The sequence below is a fragment of the Ostrinia furnacalis genome, unplaced genomic scaffold, assembly GCF_004193835.3.
Source record: "Ostrinia furnacalis isolate ACB-3 unplaced genomic scaffold, ASM419383v2 OfSCF2561, whole genome shotgun sequence".
NCBI classification, from domain to species: domain Eukaryota; kingdom Metazoa; phylum Arthropoda; class Insecta; order Lepidoptera; family Crambidae; genus Ostrinia; species Ostrinia furnacalis.
This window is the reverse complement of record NW_021132800.1, coordinates 1-23,808: the sequence shown is the minus strand read 5'-3', so window position 1 is coordinate 23,808 and position 23,808 is coordinate 1. Positions and strand designations below refer to the sequence as shown.

General features: G+C 37.1%; 2 protein-coding genes across 6 annotated transcripts in view; one reads left to right on the top strand and one right to left on the bottom strand.

The window, feature by feature from the left end:
• Nucleotides 1-12,652, top strand: part of LOC114355823 (forkhead box protein L2) — a 58,380-nt gene extending 45,728 nt beyond the window's left edge. For 4 of the 5 annotated variants that reach the window (XM_028308841.1, XM_028308842.1, XM_028308843.1 and 1 more), the window contains 5 exons: nt 3,061-3,217; nt 4,932-5,004; nt 5,808-5,930; nt 9,201-9,320; nt 10,843-12,652. In XM_028308841.1, the coding sequence (XP_028164642.1) occupies nt 3,061-3,217; nt 4,932-5,004; nt 5,808-5,930; nt 9,201-9,320; nt 10,843-10,913 (544 nt within the window). In that variant the 3' untranslated portion in view covers nt 10,914-12,652. The remainder of the gene's footprint in view (nt 1-3,060; nt 3,218-4,931; nt 5,005-5,807; nt 5,931-9,200; nt 9,321-10,842) is intronic. The other variant, XM_028308844.1, reaches the window with a different exon arrangement.
• A 1,317-nt stretch (nt 12,653-13,969) lies between these two features.
• LOC114355822 (cyclic nucleotide-gated cation channel subunit A) lies at nt 13,970-19,565 on the bottom strand (the record flags this gene model as incomplete). The annotated part of the gene is made up of 7 exons (XM_028308838.1): nt 13,970-14,856; nt 15,021-15,202; nt 15,294-16,199; nt 16,293-16,415; nt 16,674-16,819; nt 17,661-17,820; nt 19,326-19,565. Coding segments are annotated over 7 exons (2,049 nt in total), but the record flags the coding sequence as incomplete, so codon positions are not given.
• Between the last annotated feature and the right edge of the window lie 4,243 nt (nt 19,566-23,808).

Below are 23,808 nucleotides of genomic sequence, written 5' to 3'. Positions count from 1 at the left end.
TGATTATATTGGCTTTTATTGGTTAATTAAAACTAACAAACTCATAAAACTCATTCATTTATGCAAGTAGGCTTTTAAAAAGCACTTTTACACGTCCCAGTATTCACCCTACCACTGCTTCAGGACAAGGCAATTATATTTAAAAATGCTTACATTACTTGTATGTTGTAGGTACTTAGTCCTATTATTAAAATGAGCTTTTGCTGTCGTACAAACCGACCCAGAATAATAATTAATTATCAAGAAGGTTAAGAATTCCTAAATGTTAAAACCATTAAAAAGTCCCTAGCCCCTATCATAAAGAGTGCAGAGACATGCACTCGTTTTGTACCCGTAGGTATGGATTTTCGGATGTAGGGAATATCCAGGTGGTCCATGTGCTCTGAAGTATTCTAACAATTTTGACATTTTATACACTCTTTTCACTAGCGTCCGTTCGGACTACTCTTATAGTGTAGCTACTTATGAACTTTACTCGTACATATTTTAATGGTTTCCTTAATAAACCTTACTTATGATCCCATACCTTAAATGGGCTAGCGACTAAGATATACTGCATGCGTTGTTCCGTTCCGAGTTTTCGCGTTCCTACGACATCATTACCTACATGACTCATGCCTACACGTGCTGATGTAGCAGAGTCCACAGTTGATCCGTCACTTTCAAACATAAACGTGGGATAAGCAAAAGTTTATCTAGCCAGGCCAAAGTTATTTAGATAAGTTATTATTTTTGTTGTGTTCACCTAAAATAAGACTCAGATTTCAATAGCATTTTATTGTTTGTAAAATTACGATCCCAACCGCATTTTGCGTAGCCTTTGTGGGTCATACTTTGTGCAAGCGTTGGGTTAAATAAAGTGCAGCTAAAAATAAATAAATATTTTTGGACAATTTCACACAGAGCCATCTACTTTGCCCCAAATGTTTGTGTTAAGGGTGCTAGCTTAACGGATATACTACATAAGTTGGTACATAAGTAGTTTTTTTTAATACATATTATACATAGTACCCGTGACTAAAATTAAAATTCATCATTTCAATTTCTGCCCTGCTGGGATTGAAATCGAACCTCTCGGCATAGCAGTCCGTTCCTAACCACTACACTAAACGGCCGACCAAAAAAAAAGGTGAAAATGAAAATACTTTTAAAATGAAAATGGATGACTCACTTTAAAAAAATGTACGTTCTTCACTCAGCTGTAGGATTGTGCCGAATCATCTATGTATTTCCTCACTGAGCTGCGTCAAGTTTTGCCATGATCAACATTCTCGAAACTAATTAAAATTATACTTTCCGATGAAGCTTGTATAATTCATCAATTTGTACATTTATTGGCATTTCTTGAAGTTTACTTGACTTCTCAAATTAAATTTTCCGAAGTTGACCGTCACGGAAGCAGAAGCGTACATACTCTTTGTACTAAGTTCACAATTACACTTATGTACAACTAGCTTTCCGCCCGCGTGGAATTTTGTCTGTCACAGAAAACCTTTATTGCGCGCGTCCCTGTTTCAAAAACCGGGATAAAAACTATCCTATGTCCTTTCCCGGGACTCAAACTATCTCTATGCCAAATTTCATCAAAATTGGTTCAGTGGTTTAGGCGTGAAAGAGAGACAAACCAGAGTTACTTTCGCATTTATAATATTAGTATAGATTATAATATTAGAAGTATAGATAGGGATAACTGTCAAACCACACATGTAATGCAATAAATGATTTGATTTGATTTGATTATTTTAATGAAATAAAAAACAATCATCATGTGAACTCGTTATTTAATTTCCGTAATTGCTTATAAAACCAAATAAGTAGGTTCGATAAAATAATGCTTTAAAATGCGGTATGCATTACATATATGAATGAATAAACCTTAAATGATTTCATATTTTATTTGCTTTTGTTTGTAAAACATTCCTATGATGGAACGTGGATATGGGGATTACAGAAATAGGTGGCGGTTTCTTTTTTTTTAAAACTGAACTGAATTGTAAAAACATGTTAGTTATTTGTCAACTCTTGTTTTTATATCCGATTGTTACATTGATGTAAACACCCACTTCCTATGAACTTTAAAGGTTACAACTACAAATGTCATTTTGGCAATTCCTGCTATTTTGTATTTCAGTTGTTGCTAATTTAGACTAAGAGCTAATGAACGCCAGACCCACGTTATTTTATAAAGGCTGAAAGTTTGTCAGCGCATGCTCCCAATATAGCTAAGAACCAGGGCCAAACATGAAGTTTGGGTCATGGTGGCTTCGGCAGACTGATCAGAAGACTTCTCGCAGAAGTGTCTGGCTGATGAGGAAACTTCATCAAATGATAGTTCAAATATTTTATGTAAATACATATCAGCTTTTATAGTATTGCGTAAGTAGGACTACATTTTCATGAACTTTAGAGTGTCTGGCTAAGGGCTGCCACCATGGTAGGTGTCTGTCAATGAATGACGTCATTTCTAATAACATTTTGAAGGAAATATAAAAAATCAACCTTTATACTTTGACGTAATTAAGTTGGTATTTTACACACCTTTCGCACCGTCTGTCTGCCAAAGCCACCATGACCCACACTTCATGTTTAGCCATGTTTCTTAGCTATGTTGGGAGATTGCGCTGACAAACTTTAAGCCTTTATAAAATAACGTAGGTCTGGCGTTCACTAGCTCTTAGTCTATTCAAGTTCGAAGAAGAGTTCGAATTTACTACTGATTATTATGATGGTGAAGTGTGACATTTTCTGTTGAACTAGAAAACCATTGTCTTGGAATGCAGCCACTGTCAAAAGGTGGTGCATTCAGTCACTGTTTGCTCTAGATTGAGTGCCAAGTAATTAACATCGCTCAAAGCTGCTCAAGTTTCAGTGAAGCACTGGATCAGTGAATAGTTTTCAGATTATTTTGTATAGTTTAGAAGATCGAGTGAGATCATTAACTGTCGTTTCCACCCTGTATATGTATAAAGTCGTATCGAAAAGCATTGCCGATAAACTGCCAGTAACAGTTCTGTTAACTGAAGCATTGATGTTAAACAAGTTCGGTCATGTTGCTTCCAGGACATGGTTGACCCAGTCGCCGTCGGGCCTGGGGTACTCGGGCGCTTGTGGGGGCATGGGCCGCAGCCCCCCCGGGTGCTCGCCCCACAGCGCTATGCCCCACCAGTCTTCGCCAGTGTCGGTCAACCCGTTCGCAAGCCATCAGCTGCAGGGGCAGGTATGGTAAATTGATTTTGTGATAATTATATGCAGTTTCAGCCAAAGGAAAAGATGAGATCATACATTTCCTCTTAGGCTTTAATAGGAAAGTTCTCGAGTGGCGACCACGGGCTGGAAGACGTAGCGTGGGCAGGCCTCCTACTAGGTGGACCGACGATCTGGTAAAGGTCGTGGGAAGAGCCTGGATGCGGGCAGCGCAGGACCGCTCATTATGGAAAACCTTGGGGGAGGCCTTTGTCCAGCAGTGGACGTCATTTTTGGCTGAAACGATATGCAGTAAAATGAGGATATTTTTATGAGTAATGTCAAAACTCGTAGAACAAAATATGTTGTTGCTTTTGATGTCAGCTATCTAGTCCTGCGAGGTTGCTGTGTTGAAAAAACCCCGTTAATAAAAACAATAATCATGATCTAGCTATGGACTCCTTCCCTAAGGAATGGTTGAAATTGAAGAATTGGTGGACACTGTCGCAAAAACAGTTTTGTTAAATTTCATGTCCTATCTCGAAATACTAAAATAAAAATAGTAGGTACACTTGAAAGGTAAACTGCAACAAACTCTAATGTAACAGCTTCGAACACCATTTCAATGCCCACTAGCTGATTCCGATCCAGTAATTAAATTCAGATTAAAATTTTAGTAGCGTATCAAGAGGCAATAAAGCTGCTTGTTCACAAATTGCCACTATGACCGCCCAATAAAACGTTTATCGATGAAATCACTGCCTTGCATTTCTGCTGGGTGAATTTGTTAACTCGAGTAGTATCTACCGGCATCTCTGTTATTTTACTATTATTTTGGCAGTAAAACCTCTTGCTTTACCTTTCGAATAAGTTTTAATAAATTGCCATGGATAAATTGGATACAAGTGTTGATGCTTCTGATTTAAACAAAGGCTTACATGGAAAATATTAATGATCTGAATTTGCCTTTCTTTATAAATTAAATTATTGTAATGTCGATTTAAATTTTCTACGAAATCTATATTACTTACCTACTCTATTATGTCTTTAAACAAGGCTTATTTATTAATAATGGTAAAAGTAGCTAGAGAGATTTTAGCTCAACAAGTCGGGGTCACCTGGAAAGCGGACAGTCTAATATCGAAATGGAGCCTGATATAGGCTTTAGTGACTAATTCTTCCTTTGGTAGTCGTACCACAGATTACGTTAGGCTATCCCAGAGCTCGGGCCGCTTTGCCATCATTTTTCAATTAAGATAAATGCCATTACAGAATAAAACGATTTTACGAGTTATAAGTTAATTGCACTAATAATATTAAACTCAATCAGAGATTGTTATGAGATAATTATATGAGATAATTAACCTACAGGTTTGTGATCTAAAGCTTAACCTTGCCCAGAACCAAGATAGGTCTAAGATCTCTCGTTGTTTAAGGCTAAGATTAAGATACTGCAAACTCATCAAAGTTAGTTTAAAAAGAATAAACTTAAATTGTCCAAAACCCTCAGCCAAGTCAAAACAGGACGGAGTGACGTGTCATTTATCGACACTTATTGGCACAGTTGAGCGAGATAAACTCTCCCAAAAAACTACGACTCGAGATTCGGGGACACTCATTGTTAAGGGTTGCGTCAGTTATTTTCACAGACGCCTAGCAATAAACGAAAAATTACTTTAATTTTCATCGAATGGGAAGAAAAACTTCTTGTTTGTATTTACCTAAATTTTCTTTTTATTTGATTTCAGCTTCAAAACACATTGCAACCGATGCAAACAATCCCAATGAATAGTTACAATCCAATTGGAGTCACATCGCTAGGTAAGAAAATTTGTTTTTCTTGATTATAAAGGTTTTCAACTAATTCAAAACCGTAACGTAAACAAATCTATGTAGGTATAAGTTTTTTATTATTCTATATTAATTTCTCTGAAGTATTTATTATTTAATCTGTATACTCGTATATCATTCATACACGATCGTATGTTCAATGAAATGCTGTATTTTTGAATCATGACATTTATTCAGAGTTATTAAAAAAAAAAAAAAAAAAAAAAAAAAAAAATTGATGTAAAAGAAATAAGTGTAAATCTTTTTCCATCATACGAGTGTAGTTGATATAGTTCAACTACTAATTCAACTAACGCATAAGTTTATATTTTTATTTTGTTTAGAGTTAAGTTTGCCTTAATTTAAAAAAAAAATTCTGTTTATTGTAAATAAAGTTCAAAAAGCTTTGTATACCGTAGTCCGTAGTGTTTTGTAATACAGTGCGACGCACTAACGCAGCCTAAATTAAAGTAACTAATTGAACATTTAATTAGTTTCACACCATTTTAATCAGTCGTCAAATGTCACTCGTAATTAGGTAAATTGCGAGGTTGCTAGTTTATCGTTTGATAATAACAAAATAGGCACCGAAATAATTCGGATCTTGCATTTGAATTTGATTCATTTTTGTTGCTACTTATATAATCTGCTTGCATAATATTTGGTCACTAGGGTGATTAGGTATGACGTTTTATTTAGAGTACCTACTTGTGCATTTACCACCTAATGATAATGAATGATAATTTAGCAGGAATTGCTCGTATGTTACTATTATTTCTTTTTTCTGTCTTCAGAGGGTTCTTCAAGTCCAGGGCCTGGCTACGCGCCGTCCTCTGGAGGTTTCTCTCCAACTCGACACCACGACATCGTCACATCTTCCGATGCTGCTGTGTCCAGATTCCCTTTTTGGCCTGAAGGTAATTAATTTTATTAAACAGTGATAATACCATTCACGAGGAAGAGAAAACTGGAAAAACTGGTAAATCTGAAATTAAACGGAAAAACTCTTCCTTTCTCAAGCGAAACCAAGTATCTAGGTACCCGCAATCGCCCTATGGCTGTACACAGCGGTCGTGAGACCGATAATAACCTATGCCTCTGCCGTCTGGTGCAGCAAGGTCAACCAAGTGACAACAATACAGAAACTGAGCAGCCTACAACGGCTAGCCTGCATCACAGCAACCGGAGCACTATCAACGACACCAGGGGCTGCATTAAATGCTCTGCTGGATCTTATACCACTGCATATGCATGTGCAAAAAGAAGCCAAGCAGAGCACATATAGAATCTGCACCCGCACGAAAGTCAGATGGGCTTCTCAAAATCTGATAAGACTCAAGGAATCAGTACTTGAAAACAAACTTCTGTGCATGCCCAGTGACGACATGCATACGGAATGTAACTTCACCAAACTATATTCCGTAAACATACCTCCTAGAGACAAATGGCTAGAAGGCCAAATGTCATTTAAGGAAGGTAGTCACGTCTGGTACACGGACGGATCCAAAAAGGAAAATAATGTAGGTTGCGGGATCTACGGAGAGAGGCCTAAGCTCAAAGTTAGCCTAAACATGGGGACTGAAGCCTCAATCTTCCAAGCCGAGGTCTTTGCCATAAACAAATGTGCAGAGATAAACTTGGAAAGGAAGCTCCAGGATCAACACATCTACATCAACTCAGACAGCCAAGCAGCACTGCTGGCCTTAACATCCTTCGAATACACGTCAAAATTGGTGCAAACATGCACCGAGACACTGAATGCACTGGGAAATACCAACAAAGTAACGCTTACATGGGTACCAGGACATTCGAATATAGAAGGAAACGAAGTAGCAGATGAACTCGCCAGAGATGGAGCCGATAACCCTCAAATCGGCGTAGAACCGTTCTGTGGCATTACCAAACAACGAGCCACCACGCTACTAACCGCCCTCTGCAAACAAGAGGCTATTGAGTGGTGGAAGTCTACATCGGGACAAAAACACTCAAAAGCACTCATTCAGGGATATAGCAATAAAGTAACTAAGGAACTGCTAAAGTTCAAAAGATACAAAGCCTGTGCAGTGACTAGAATACTGACCGGCCACTGCAAACTAAACAAACATAAATCGAACATGAACATGACCGAGGAAACTCTGTGCAGATTCTGCCATACAGAAGAAGAAACGGCCATGCATGTTCTTTGCTCATGCTTCCCGCTTATGAGCAAAAGAAGTATCCATCTCGGGCGACACATCATGCACCCGGATGAGATAGCAGATATCACGCTCCAAAGAATCTGGAAATTTATAGACTCAACGGGACTAAGCAGTGAACTTTAAAGACAAGAGCTGCCACAATAGATCAAACCTGGTCGAGTTGGCGCAAATAAAGGCCCAAAAACCAATAATAATAATAATTAATTTTATTTGGTTAAAACTTTTAAAAGAACCAACACATACTAATATGTCAACTGGCAGTGAATACCCAACGGCATTAAGTTCGCCTTGTGTACCAACTTTGTGACACAACAAAATGCAGGTCAGTTCCCGATTTCATCCTGATTTAGATATCATAATGTTTTTTCATAAATTACAATGACCATTAGGATTTAAATATACGAGTAGTAAGCACTTATATCGGTCCTTTGAAGAAACTTTAATATCAGTTTCATCATCTGAAAGCAAAGGGCAATAAACAAGTAGTTAGGTACTTAATACGACTAGCGCCATCACACGGAAAGCATAAATACTTTTCGCTTCGACGCTTACCCTCGCGGTGAGTCTGTTGGACGCCTATGAAGGTTGAAAATCGTGGCAACCCTACAGCGTAGTTCCAGATGAAAACTACAGAGGGCAGTTTTAACCATGACGTGTGTTATCGCGTAGTTCAAGTATTGTAGATATCGCTGTTAATTTGGAAGATTGTTTAGATAGGAAAATTTTGAAATACGAGTAGGTATATTCATGTAGAGTCATGTTTTGTTAGTTGCAACAAAGAGGTAACCACTTTGTTGTATAGAACGGATTTGAGGCAATAGAAGAATGGACAAGCTTGGAAAACAAAAAGCAACTTATTTTTTCCAGCACGTAAGCTTTTAAAGTGGTCCAATCAGGCGCGGATCCAGCCCTCAAAAAAGGTTGTGGGCACAGCCACCAAAAATTAGTAAAGTGAGAGTTGGATCACTACATGCCCGGAACATACATACATGCCTATCGATCTTATCAATAGATCATAATTAAAACAAGCAAATTAGGGTTGTGGGCATGCCCACAGTGCCCACAACGGTGGATCCGCGCCTGGGTCCAATATTCCTTCTTTCACTTTGCCATTACCAATGGCGCAATTTGAGTGCTGCAATTTTTAGGAACAAAGTTAATTCCAGTATGTAGCCTAGGTTATTGTTATAATGTAGGGACTTTCAAATTAAATTATCTTTTTATCGTATAATTGCTTTTAAATGTCTCATAAGTGGCTATAAATCTTGAATTTTATACACTAATATTTATTCAGCACTCAACACTAGAGGTGAGTTTGTTCCGGCGTTTCTTCTCGGCATTTCCCATATGTTTGTCTCGAAGCGCTGGTAGGGCCCAAAAGATAAGGAGACATGTAAAGTACCCCCCACCCCCCCATAAGGACTACCTTTTTTTATTTACTGTATTTTGACGTTCATAAGTGCCAATAGTGGTCTAAATTGAATAAAATACTTTTGATTTTGATTTTTGACTGACTTCAGCAGCGCAGGTGAAATGAAAACGATGACAAGAGAACTTTACGTACTTATTGTGAACCTTATTCCATGACGTTAAATAACTTGTTAAAATTGACAGTCAAATAGACTAAGAGCTAGTGAACGCCAGACCTACGTCATTTTATAAAAGCTAACTTTTACGGTGGTTTTTTTCTGTATATTCAATAGACTGTAATTCTACTTACGTTATACCATAAAAACTGTTTTTTATGTATAATATTTGGGCAACAATTAGAAGTTGTTTCCATATCAGCCAGACAGTTTTGACAGTTCCAACTCCTTGCCGGAGAATTTTTTTAGGATAGCTGCCAAAGCCACGATGACCCAACCTTCATGATTCACCAACATTCTATCCTATATTGGGAGCATACGCTGACAATCTTTCAGCTTTTATAAAATGACGTAGGTCTGGCGTTGTTCACCATCTCTTAGTCTAAAATGTTTGATTCGTCAGGCGGGTCGCCGAGCCCCAACACAGGCTACGTGCCAGCCAGCAACTTCTCGCCCACGCGGCGCCACGAAGCCGTGACGTCATCGGATTCGCCAGGATCTCGCTACTCGTTTTGGCCAGATGGTAGGTAAATTTAAACTTTTGACAGTTTTAAGGATTAACTCAAAGGTTTAGGATTCGGACTGCCCATTCGTGAGAGAAAGAGGACGCAATCAAATTATGCTCACTGATACCGTAAAATAATTTTTACGATTAATTTCTAATTATCTATTTGGTAAAACGCAAATAAAAATACTCTGGGCCTGTAAGAAATGTCTATTCAGCTGAATAAGATAGTTCAGAAACAGAAGTATGTATTGATGTGTGTACTAGGGCTTGCAATATCGGATAGTTTTCAACTCCGGAACTGATTTCCGATATTGGGCACTCAACTCCGGAATTCCGGTTCTAGTTCCGGAGTTGGTTAAAAAAAGAAAGCGCTTCCCGACAAACACGTACACGTATGTGGCCTTCACTTTAGAACCTTGCCCATTGGCCGTCTGTTCTACGTACTATGTGCCCTGGCCATTGCCACTTTAGCTTGGTAATCCGATCGCTATATGTCAGGCAACTTTAGTTCGTTTACGAATCTCCTAATTTCTGGTTCGATCTCGAAAAGAAACACCGAGCGTAGCACTCTCCATGCCATGGTGTTCAACTTTGAGCTTATTATAAGGCCTTATAGTAAGAGGCCACGTTTCCGAACCGTGTGTCATCACTACTGGTAACACACACTGATTATAGACTTTTGTCTTTAGGCACTGAAGTGTTTTGGTCGAAAAGATGTTATGTAGTTTCCCGAACGCTGCCCAGCCGAGTTGAATTCGACGTATTATTTATTACATCTCCCTGCCTCACAGCTCGCTGCAGAGGAATCGCAGAGGAATCGCCCTCGTGTTCAGCCAGGCTCAAAGACCTTCTCATAGTCTAAGAACGCCAAGCATATAGTAATCACGTAAGGGCTGATGTCCGGCTAATCTTCGGTATAGCGTCGAGTTAGCTTAGCTGTTGGAACTGTCCTTTGGCTGAGCTATTAACAGGTTTTACTCTATCATCCGCTCTCTTCAGCTGGCTTCGCCCATTAGAGTTGTCTCTATAGAACATTTTGGAGCTTTGGTTTCGCCCTATTGCCTCTTTAATATTATTACTAACTAGCTGACCCGGCGAACTTCGTACCGCCTTAGCGTAGAGATTTTCTTAATATTTTTTTCCGTAAGAACCATCCTTGGACTTTCACAAACATTTAAAAAAAAGAATTATCGAAATCGGTTCAGCCGTTCACACGTGATGCCGTGACAACGCGAAACGGGTTTCATTTTTATATATATAGATAAAGTTGCGAATACATATCTCAAGGACTTCCTTATCTAAGAACCTATTTTGATACTTAAACGTTTTGAAAACTTAAAATAATTTATGAAAAATTTCAATATCGGAATACGATATTGCCTTCAGTTCCGGAATTGAAATATCGGAAAAAATGTATCCGAAATTCCGGAGTTACGAAATTCCGGAATTCCGGTATTCAAGCCCTAGTGTGTACGCGACTCTACTATGATTTTAAGTACATAATTTTGAATATTAATTGGTATTTTATTTTCAACAGTTGGAGTAAAAGAAGAGGCTTCGTCTAGTCTTGTGTCGAATGGCCCACCGTATTCGAAATGCTTTATGTAAAGACCATGTTTGGAGAACAAGACTAGGCATCTTCCATTTCTTGCGTTAAGTTGTAAAAATCATGTTTGGAGGGAAACAAGACTATCTTCCATTTAGGCATTTAAATTATGTAAACCAAAAATGGATTTCCATGATATGATACTGATTTAATTTTCAGTGTATAAATGTGCACTTTTATTGATTAATAGTTGGTTTAAAGTCACGATTTTGATTTGAGCGTTTTGTCAGTGATTTGTTGAATGGCGGTAAATGACGTGCGATTAAGTTGCCAAATAAGTGTTAGCTGATCACAGTAGGGTTGATGATATTGTCCACACCGACATTATGTTTCAGACACATAATTTTCGATGATAAAGATCTCATTTATGGTAGCATACCGTTAATATTATCTAGTAGATTGCTTCTAAATTTCATCTTGATGTTTGTACAAGGATAAGTAGTGTCATAGTTGTTAGCGAGTTTTCGGTCTAGAAATACTTACTGCAACATAACAAGCAGATGTTAATTAAATATATTGTAGCCCCTTTTATTGTGACGTGTAAATGGAATCTTAAATACGATCTCTTTTCCAATAGTCTGTGTTTCGTAATCCGATTGAAAGGTCACTCTCTATGATTGAATTAAACGTACAGTTAGTATTTACGAGTTTATTTGTATTTGTGGATTCCATTCTTCGATAGTGTATGAATACATCTTTCACATACTTTGTACTTTTACCTGATGTATACGAGTATTAGAATAATCTGGATGTTATAAATAATACTGTATGTAGGCTATAAAACTGGCACGCATGGATGCATTAAAATTATTGGATGAATGAGAAATGACTTGAATCGTCTAATATCTACATTTTAGAAATTATACGTACCTACCAACAGTTTCAATCGTTACATGTAAGCTTCTTTAAACAATGCTTTTAAAGGGGATTAGGTACCTGCTTTACGTATAGTTGATATGGTACAGGTAAGTTCTGTTATCGTAACACAGTAAAAAGTAGAGTAGACATTTTTGAATTTTCTTCCACAAATATTTACATAGTAACTACACAGTACATAGTGGCTATTTCAACATAAGACTACATGATTAGAAAGATACATAAATTAATAGAGCTTAGATATCTCTCGCCCAGTTAAACAGTAGGCGTCTTAAACGCATTTTACCTACACGTAGTTATGAAGAAAGTAGAGGTTTTAAAAATTTTACTATTACTCTTGTAAATTAAAAAAGTCAACTTAAATAAAATTGATTGATTCAAACAATGTATTAGGTAAGTTATTATTATTGTACTTTGTTTCCGACATTGATGTATAATGGTGGTCACATTTTGATTGTTTAATTTTGAAAACCTTGGAATATGTGATGGTGCTGAGGTACCATAGTTGAATATGGTTGATTTGTTTTGTATTCTTAAACTAACGATCACACCGACACGTCAATTCCGCGCGGAATACGATAAAGATAGGTAACGGGCCCAAGGTTTTAACTATGGGTACGTCCTTAGGTAATGATGGGTACATCTCTAATTAACTATGGGTACATCCGGAAGTAACTATGGGTACTCCCCTAACGCGCTTTTTAAATTCCTTCGATTCTCGTTCGGAATCCGCATCGGTTTGTTTGAAGTTCAATTGTATATAATTTCATATTGTTGTACAGTTACATTTGCTATGAGTTTAATACCAAAATTCTTGTTTTATTTATTTGTTTTGTATATAAATATCAGCCCTATACACTGTTTAAATTACTCGTTGTTAAATTGATTAATGAAACATTCTATTATGTAAGCAATTAATAGGTATAACTTTTATGTCGTCTAAATGTAAATGTTAATTAAACACGTATGAGTGTTTCAGTCAGGGTACTGTACCTTCTTTTAAAATATGTATGTAGAAGATTGTATAAGAATAATACAAACATTAATAAATCACTGTGTTATTCAAATTGATGTGAATAGTATGGTAATAAAAAATAGAAAAACAACATATTTTTTTCTGCTTCACCGCTTTGTCATTGATGTTGTCTAAATTAATATTCATTTCATTGAGTATTCGTCTTAAAAATTCATCAAAATCCTCCAACATCTCCTTCCTAACTAACAAAAAGTAGGTACTAAAATCGTTTTATGTCTAGTGTAATGTTGACTGTACATTGTACAGTTTGCCTGAAACGAATGCTGATCCTAACAATGGAACGGCTTGCAATATCGCAGTTTGGCTTTATTTGATGGTTTTCCAAGAAAACTAGTTCTACTTAATGATTTAGTTAGACAGAGCGCTTATTATGTAAGTATGTTGCGCGCTTGGTTTTGTAAAATGGACGCTGACATGCTCTAGTAAGGTCTAGGTCAGGTCTTCGATTGTTTTTGGTTGATTAGCACTCGTATCTCATCACAAGTAACTATCGTGTGAGTTAGACAAGGAAAAATTAAATCTCACAGGTTGATTTTGGGGAGGCATTCATGGACTACTACCTAACCATATTAAAACAATTTTCTGGTTATAGCCAGTTTGCAAGTATTCAAATTCATGTTGGTTCTTATTCATACACATAGTGCCAAGAGCATTGTTCTAGCTAACACATCTCACATTATGTCAAATTTTAAGATGTTTATCTGTTTGTAAAGGACACTTTTAAAACGACCTGTAACAAACGACACTAGCAAAATAAGAAAAGGTTGGTCTTCAGCCATGAAGTTTCAATATTGGCAACACTTCTGAAATGTCAAAATTCCGTCGAATTAAAAATCAGAGTATAATTTAATGGTTACTAAACTTATTTTAACTAGCAAAATAAGAAAAAGGTTGGTCTTCAGCTCATCCATCTTACTGCCGACATTATGACGTAAATGCCCGTCATTTCTACTAAAGATTTCTTCAAAGACAGATTGATGTCTTATGTAGTTAAACTTTATGCACGATTGAAATTGAAAGTCCAAATTGATATAAACTTATAGCATTTAATTTAATGGTTACTAAACTTATTTTCTTTTTTGCCTTATACGAGTATCCTATCTTTTACATAAGACTGGGTTTAAATAAAGGGAAACAGATCATATTTTACACATTTATTTGGTTTCTAAGTCTCCATATAAAATCATCGCCATCTCACATATACTTTCATGATCAAATCTTTAACAATATTCCTTCTTAAAGCCGCATGCCATTGACGCACATTTTGCTTAATATTTTCTAAATCTAACAATACAAGTATGTACAGTCAACGCCTTAAATATGAAGAGATTATGAATATTTTCTAACGGCTCTATATTCTTCAAATACTATGTAACTGACGAGTATAGTGTCTAACAAGTATATGTTGTATGAAACCAGAAAATACATTAAATAACAAGTACAAAAGTATTGTAAATAAAACTGTAGGATCTACTAATCTATGCTACATAAATATTGCGATGACTGTACAGTTAATAAAACTATTCTGAGAAATTTCATAAATACTTAATTAATACACTTAGGGAAAAATAGATTTCAATTTATAAAAACAACATATTTTAAAAACCTTCATCTCCCTCGTCGAATGTGAATTCATTGGGTATTGTAAAATGTGTATCAAAAATAACATTTTTTACAAAACAATAATGTTTGAATCGGCAAATGCGCACAGATTTTATTGTCTTTACTATCTACTATTATTTCACTTTGTCGTATCTTTGTTTATTCTCTTCAAACGCAGGGATTTGCTTCGTGGCTCCAGACCAAGCTGTAGTAGTCCTCCAGGAGTTCTCTCCACGCAGAGGGAGCGCCCTCGCTCCCTCACTGGTATGGGGTTGCTGAGGAGAAACATCGATGTGTCGTGTGTTGAACTTATGGGCATTTCGCTATACCCAGACGCTTCACACACTCTAGCTATTTCACTTCTCAATTCAGGGGCTCCCATGGATGTAACGTCATCAGAATCCGTTTCGTCGTCTTCAATGTCTAGCATCCTGAAAATAATGTAAAACATTTTTATTATTTATTGGTATGTATTTATGTCAATAATTTTAACACAGCAATGTGTAGGTACATGATAGTAATTCGCAGGTTGCCTAATTACTTCGTCCTAGCATACGAATTCGCACTGCTTGATTTGGTAGCTTGTTTTACCGACCTGCCTTCAATTTTATTGATCCTTTGTTTAATTTTTTCCTGTTCTTCACCGACGTCAGACAGTAAACCTTGCAAGCGGTTGTTTAACATGTCAACAGTATTTTCAAGTTTGTGAACAGTTTCCTCCAAACTTTGTTGAGTTGTTTGGGCATTTTCGAAAACATTCTCGTCTAAAAGTCCGTCCTGAAAATATAAAAATGACGCATGTAACTAATTAAAAACTTTCAATTCTCAGCAAATTAAGTGCATAGGTAAGGAAAAATGAGTATTTTACTTTTCGCAAAAGTTGACATCCTCGTTCAGTAAGTGTGGCTCTAGCGTCTGGGTAGTCAGCTAGAGCCTCCCACAAGTCTCGTTTTGCCAAACAAAACAAGTCCGAATATCCCAAGGCTCTAACATTGGCTGTGCGTCGATTTCCAGTGCGGTTTCCAGCAATTTCTAAAACACTGACCTCTCCGAAAACAGAACCAGCGCTTAATGTCGCAAGAACAGTTTTGCCATCATCAGCCACCACTTGGAGTCTGCCCCGTTTGACAATGTACATCTCTTTTCCAACATCACCTTTTCGGCATATGTAATCTCCAGGACTGAATACTTGAAGCCTTAATTTAAGCACTAGAGCTTCCAAAAGTCCCGGCTCGCAGTCTTGAAATATGCGTACTTTCCTTAAGGTATCCAAGTGAACGCGGATTGCGATTTCTGCTTTCAGTTTATCTGGCAAAGATGATAGCACGTTCTCCTCATCCAGTGCTCCGCTCTGAGCCCATGTGTATGCGAACCATCTAATGACACGAGCCTCAAGTTCACCACTAACTTTCCTAAAAGCCATGTATTGTTTGACGCCATCCATTTTATTTTGAAATTCGACCCGTGCTACATTCATATTAGAGATCATGGAACCTATGTTTCCAACAATCGTAGCGAATATCAGAACACCAGCTAGGAAGTCTGCAACTACGAATAAATATTCGGCATCGATTTCTGGCTGTGGGGTTTCTCCGATCGTGGTGAGCGTTAGCGTGGACCAATAAAAGCTGTAGATGTACTGATGGGCGAGACTCTCGTTTCGGGGGCCGGTGAGGTTGTAAACCCAGTTGTCAGATCCGAATCCTATGGCGTAGCTTATAGCGAAATATAGACATGCATTCCAATGTATCAGGACAAGTATTGCCATGACGACCTAAAAATAAAAATAATAATTATGAACATCCATAACAATCATTTATTTTCACATTCTGCATATGTGATTTATTCAAATCTCTAAAACATTTACCTTGCATATCCTGAACGCGTTAGGATAACTTGTTGCTGTCTCAGTTCGATCGAACCACTCCCACATTCGAGGCAAGCGGAATAGCCGATTGAGTCGTACAATAACAGGGCACGGCAAACGTTTCTGAAACACCCAATATTGACACTTCAGTATACAGGCTGTCCCAGAAAGTAGTGTCAAGTGAAGATTACGCAATAATGCTACTTCAAAGCTACGTGAATTACCCCGATGTAAGTTCTACGATTAATATTTTTCATGTTTTGTTTTACAAAATTCCTAAATTCATAAAAACACTTAAAACAATGTAACTTCTTTGTAACCATCACAGCACTTAGTCTGCAATGTTTTACTATAGTTGGAAATATTAAGCATTATACTAACGGAATCGCAAGATCCAGGCCGCCACCAGTAATATGCAATATCAGTAGGCAATAACGATATCAAATCATATCTCCAAGAGTCAGATTTCAAATAGTGGCGCCTTAGCATCTTAGAGTCCTTTACCATGAGTCCTTGTTCGAGGTATCCTGGAAAAAACACAGTGATTTTTCACATTTTTACATCTAAAACGAAACATACAATTTTAAAACTAGTCGCATCACAATTCGCGTGAGCTATATTAAAATAAGATGCCAATTCAATTATTATAAGTGACATATTCCGAAATCACGTCCTTGCTCATACATATCGCAATCACAATATTGGGGTGGTGATCAATCTATCAAAAGTCCAATCGAATCATGTCAGATCAGGCACAGTGCAATATTTGTACGGAAAAAGCAACTAGGCAGGGTCGATTGTTTGTACACACGTTAGCTAAATTTGCTGACGCAAGGTGTGGCTTTGCGTGTGGGTGTCAAATTGTTGATTTGTGTAGCTGGCTCAAAAGCAATACTCGTAACTTACATTGTCGTGTGGGATATCGATTTCAATGGCCTTTGCGGGATATTGAGCATTAATGTCATTTGTGCACCCGTATACTACTTATGCTGGCACTTGTTTAGCAATCGATTTGAGTTGAGATCGTTAATCGATTGGCGTTTACACGTGCCCATGCTGTTATTAGTAGGGATAGAGTGTTGTTGTTGAGCCAGCGCGACTCCCCAAATTGATGTTATTAACTGAGTTAAAGTAAATTAAAAGTTTTGGGGATAGAAATAGTTGTCACAACTATAAATCACATTTCCACGCTTGTATTTCCAATTGAGGATTTAACAATTTTTTTTTTAGAATGTTGTAACTCGTAAATATGCTTCTCTACGTTTTGATAAGCACTTAGCTTGTGTGCTCCATCAACAGCAGCAGACATTCGCATAGCACTCAAATATAATGGCACAATCGTAAAATAAACAAAAGGGGTATACTAACCTTCGTGCACGTGTATTACAGTGTCAATGAGATAAATGGCGTCACATAAGTAGTCCAGGAAAAACCACAGAGAAGTAAGGTTGTCCAACTCCCAGAAGACTGCTCGGCCAATGACGAACACCACGTTGTATAAAATGGCGAGGGATACCACGGCCAACCACTGTATGCGACAAAACAAATAAATATTTTTAATTCCATCTTTAATGGCAGAAATACTTATTCAGGCGGACTATCGTTTTGGTCAATGGTGAATTACTATAATAATCGCCCGTATTTACAAACATTACTATGAGGTCTCACAGTGCCCGTGGACGCATAGGGTCACACGAGAACCAATCACAGAACTCTATTCAACGCTGTGTGTTCGATTTACTGCGTCACTTATGCAAGCATCGTTTGTGAATACGGGTGAATATGTCTGATTTGGCCACGGTTATGAAATGTGTTAAAAAGACACAACTTATTGGCTTGCCTAGATTTAATTGACATATCTTGGAGGGTATTGTAACTAAAATCAAACCCATACAATTAAAAAAATGTGTAACAAGTTATTTGAAAAACTTGATCTTGATTGTTAACCACAGTATGATTATGAAACGCTTTACGTGCGTAATTCCCATTACACGTTAATTGACATGCAATAATAATGAGGACAATTGAAACGATTTCTTTCCATACATTTTATGCGAAAAATACTCGTTAGCTTTTTTGCTTTCTGTAGTCACTGAATATAATGAAAAATTACCAAGCAAGATGCGGCAATAACGCCGACTACCAAAACATGTCTCGAATGATGGATCAGTTTATGGCGGTACGAATGGAGTTTCCATTAGGATTTCGAATTATTGAATGAGCCTTTACAATATCACCGAGCCGAATCATCCTTCTCGCAAATATGTTATCTGATATAACGCGACTCAGAAAGTGCTTATGCCTATTTATTTTCCACCGGAATTACTCTTGTGATTTCTCTCACGGACGCTTTTGCGTTCTCAAACATGAGTGGGCTTTATAATATTAGTATATAGTATACTTCTGTACTAATAATATAAAGCTGAAGAGTTTGTTTGTTTGTTGGTTAATTAATCTCAGGAACTACTGGTCCGATTTGAAAAAAAAAAAACTTTTTGTGTTGGGTAGGTCATTTATCGAGAAAGGCTATGTAACATCACCCTACGGCCAATAGGAGTGGAGAAATAAAGAAAGATGTTGCAAAAACGGGAAATATTTCTATACTATTTTCACGCGTGGGAAGTCGGGGGCACAGCTAGTAGATTAAACAGCGGGATCGTGTATAAAATACTCAATCTTATTATATTATCTATAAGTCATAGGGAATAGCACCTTATAACTGCTGTTGTCCAATAAGTGAACCACTAGACCACAGTACCTATGTGGTTTATCAAGTATTTGATGAAAATTGTTGACATCTCTTAGCATTCGTAACTTTAGTCCAATACTGTGACCAAACCAAACCAATACCAAAATATACATCGGTGGCAGTGACTTTTTGCTCAAAAATCTTTGAAAACAATCATACCATCGTTTGTTTCAGCCAAATGACGTCCACTGCTGGACAAAGGCCTCCCAAGGAAACTTAGGCCTAGAAAATAATCACACCACCTAGAAATTAAGTATTATATAAAAAGAAAATGTATTACATACGTGATAATGAGCTGGCAGAGTCGGGTCAAAAGCGAGCTTCAGTCCACATAGCAGCTTGGACCTCTTGGCCTGGTACAGCGGTTCCTCCGGGTCTGTGAAGGTCTGCGCGGCGAACTTATCCAGGAACCAGTCTGGAGGCTTGGCGCGACCCTCGCCGCTGATGCGGTACCGGATATTCCGGGCCACGCGGGAGAACTGCCTCTGCATCCAGCTGGTGCCAGTGTTTACCTCGCTGACGGCCTAAAAATATAATATAGGGAGAGTTCGGTATATTGTACCGCCGGGTAAATTGTACCACCCTCATATTTCGTAGAGTATTTATTGAATGTCTGTAATTGCAACACTCAGCGATACACAACTAAAATCAATTAATATCGGTCATGTGGTTTTTGCCGTGACAACAAACACGTGTGTTTTATTTTGAAAAGTATTTTTTCATTGTTTTCAAGTAACTTTTGACAATACATGTTTAGTTTGTAATTTTGTTAAATTTAATCACAGGGTGTTTCTAATATATTATTTAGAAGCGTAAATTAGTGTGGATTACAATTATTTGAAACATTTTTCGGTACTTATAAGCTATAATTTTTACCGATTTTTTAAAAGCACTATCACCTAGTCGGCTAAATTGTACAACATCAAGTTGTATGGAACTTTACCAAAGGATTTTGAATTTTTTTTTAGTTAATCATATTTTGAAGTTATAATAGCTAGTTATGTTTGACTAACAATAAATGAAAGCAAAAGACTGGCAAAGTAGATACTGTTCCTTTTCGTTTCCTAATTTGTTAAGAATGTATCGTATAATATTTTGCCATAGTTTTTTTATAGGCTTGAAATTTATTGAAATCCAATTTAGTAACAGGGTACAAATTATTGAACCGGTTGGCTAAATTGGACCGAAGCTCTGAACTCGTACTTTGTTGATTTGTGCTAAATATACAACAATCATGCTAATTAATACTTATGAAATAGTAAGTTGAATAATGTATCTTTTATTATATACCATGGACATTAGCAAAAACAAAAGAAAACTATGTGTAAAATGGGATTGAAAAAAACTGGTCCATATTAGCGGACTCTCCCTTAGTAATTTTTTTTTAAAGTTTAATAGGTTTTAGCCTACGGAGTCTACGTTGTACGGACAACATCTTCGAGAGCACCAGCGCCGCCAAGACAGTTGGTAGTAGAAGTGGTCGCCGCGGCTGGTATCGGTCGGATGACAGTTAAAAGTTTTGTAGATTTATTAGGAATCGCTTTTACCAGGGGCTTGCTCGTTAAATGTTGTTGGTCTGCCACGGAAAACCTTTATTGCGTGATTTTTCCCCTGATATGGATAAAAATTACTTATTCCTCAATTTTTCCCAGGATTTCAATAACATATCTATACATATAAAACATCTATAAAAAATGTTAACAGAATATTGAGCATTTTAAATATTTGTATGGATTCAAGGTTATGTAGAGACTTCAGAGACTCATTGTTCGAATATTTTTAAAATTTTCTTTTTTCCTTTCAATCCTCTGCCTTTTCGTCGCCGGAAAGGACCCCAAATGGCGAATGGGTTTCCCGCTGAAAACCATTATCGTGTCGTCATAATATTATGTCCTGTATAGAAATAAGTGGGTGCCCCTTTTGGCACATACTCGTACTTTGAGTTGTTTTGTGTGTCCATAAAGTTTTCACATTGAAATATCAGGCTAGGTATTTAAGGACAAGTAGGCATTTAAGGTGTACAACAAAAATTAATACTTTGGTCTGAACACGTCGAACCTAAAGTGAAGCTAGATCACTTTTTTCACAATATATTCGCTTCTTGCATATTGTTGTTATGTTAATCTGTTAGAAAAATATGTTTATACTAGCGGCCGCCCGCGACTTCGTACGCTTGGATCCCGTTTTACCCCTTTCATCTATCTTACGCGGTTTAGATTTTTTCATACAATGTTTTTTTCCTGCTAACTCCCGTTCCCGTGGGAATTTTGCAATATCCTGTTGTAACTAAGCTTTAAGTTTACTAAGGTGCCAAATTTCAAGCGTCTAACTTAGGCGGTTTAGATTTTTCATACAAAATAATTTTCCCGCTAATTCCCGTTCCCGTGGGAATTCCTAAGTATACTATAACCTGCCTAGGAGTATGAAGAATAATTGTACCAAGTTTCGTTAAAATCCGTCGAGTAGTTTTTGTTTCTATAAGGAACATACAGACAGACAAAAATTTTACTGATTGCATTTTTGGCATCAGTATCGATCACTAATCACCCCCTGATAGTTATTTTGAAAATATATAATTTCATGTACAGAATTGACCTCTCTACAGATTTATTATAAGTAGATTTGATAATATTATAGGCATAATTAACTGATCCGTATTAAGACAAAATAATTAAAGACCAAAGATATTCCTTTATGAGATGAGTAAAGCCTGTATCATTAGCGAGTTTACTAACGAGAGAGTCGTAAATAATTTAACAGTACTTGACACGTGTAAAGGTCCCAGTAGAAATAAAACATTTGTATATCACACGGCTGCTCTTGTTAGTATCGTAAAAGTACGAAGTAAAAGACGATGATGGCACATCAGACTATACGATTTTTGTTACAAATTCGTGCTTATTGCAACTTTATGTAGTTGTAATAGGTTCGATTTTCTGTTGCCACAGTGTTTAGCTTGTAGTGGCGTAGTTAAAGAACGCCTTTACATAAATGGAAGAGATTCTTTAGTTCAGGGTTGATCGTATATTTTCAAATTAAAGGATAATTATTTATGTTCAAATCCACCGTTAATGTTTTTTTAGGTTTTTATTAACATTCGGCAGAACAAAGCTATTTGTACATCGTTTCCTTTCGTTCCCCACCGCAGGCAGTGTCTTTTTCCTTTGAAGTAAGTACGATCATTTCCTACGGTTGTTTTTGTCGTGCCTCTAGGCAGCGTTTTGAAACCCTAATATATTTACCTATAAAGTACGCGAGAAAATTCAGCATCTAAACGATATGAAAAATTATGTAAGAAACGACTCATCTTAAAATATTGAAATATTCGGTTTTCTTTTGTTATGATGGAGTCTGTTATCTTGTTTACTACTTTAATTAATGCTTTCTGAAGCTGAGCTTGTTATTGTTATGTTAAACTTCGGATAGTCGCTTCGTCGTTTTCTAATTTACTTTGACATAATTCTGTATAACTATTTAATGTTAATGAAATGTTACGAATTTATAAATAATATTGTGTAAACACCCTGTCAATTTAGACAACTTCAGAGTTTCTTATCAGCATTTAATTTGATGCCCGGTATTTAATAAATATGTATATCCGACGTTCTAATCCATTCCATACAAGAAGTACGAGAGGTAAAGGGACAGAGAGCAAGCGTATCCGCGCAAGTTGCTTCCTTCAAAATAGGACGGCCCTGCTTCCAGGGAATGAGCTCGAGCGTCATCCCGTCAGGTCTCTTGCTGTCGTCGCGAAACAGCTAGCATCGTCGGCAGGTAGCTAATATCTCTCAAGGTAGATCCTCATAATTGATACAAGACGGTCCGTGGTGCCCATTTTTTCTAAAGGTTACTTAACCTTTGTTTTATCTCCTGTCATCCGCTTTGCACTGGAGGGAAATCGAACCTTAACCTCGAACGTCTGCTATGTTCTTCTGATTAATTTCCTTGCGGGTCCAATGACAGTTTAACTTTCCCTCAAGACAAACTTGAACTTCACTGGTTGGGTTTTTATTGGCGGTCAAGCGGTGGATCAGAAGATGCAGCGGTGGGAAAGAGAGGTGGATAGGCCCTAGAACCGCTGGCACATGCAGCAACAAGAGTTCTGCGTATGACGTCATTGATTCAGGCGTGGCGGCTGGGGGCCTCGACCACCGCTCATTACGCATAAGAGACCATTATGGCAAGTAGCGATGGGGATGATGACTAATCTTGATGCCTAGTCTAAGAGATACAGCAAGAGAAAGAGTGCTCCTATCAAGCAGTCTCAAGACAGTATTGTAATAAAGAGTTCGAATGTACCATACACAGAAGACAGAAGAAGGCATATGGGAATGTAACGAGTACCTAGTTTTCTGAAACGAACATGGAGAGAGGCCTAGGCTGCTTCCAGACGTTATCAGAAAATGAGCAATTTAGAATTTAGGAGAGTGTCTCCCTGAGCGAATTGTTGTTGTTGTAGTTGATAGTAGCACTGGAAATTTTAAAACATGGCAACATTCAATCAGTTAGGCTAAGAGAAAATAAATACATTAAAGTAAAATCATTTCATAAATTTTAATTATGGATAAATGATACCAGTATTGAAATGGATTTCATTAAATTATCGTAAAACGAAATGTTAATGACTAAACAACTTTTAGTTTTTTGTTTTATATTTAATTGCAATACCTACTACAAATAAAACGAGTATATTTAATAGAAAATTGGATGAATGGATACGATGAAAATACACGCATTACTATTTTGCTACCATAAATCCCTTTTTAG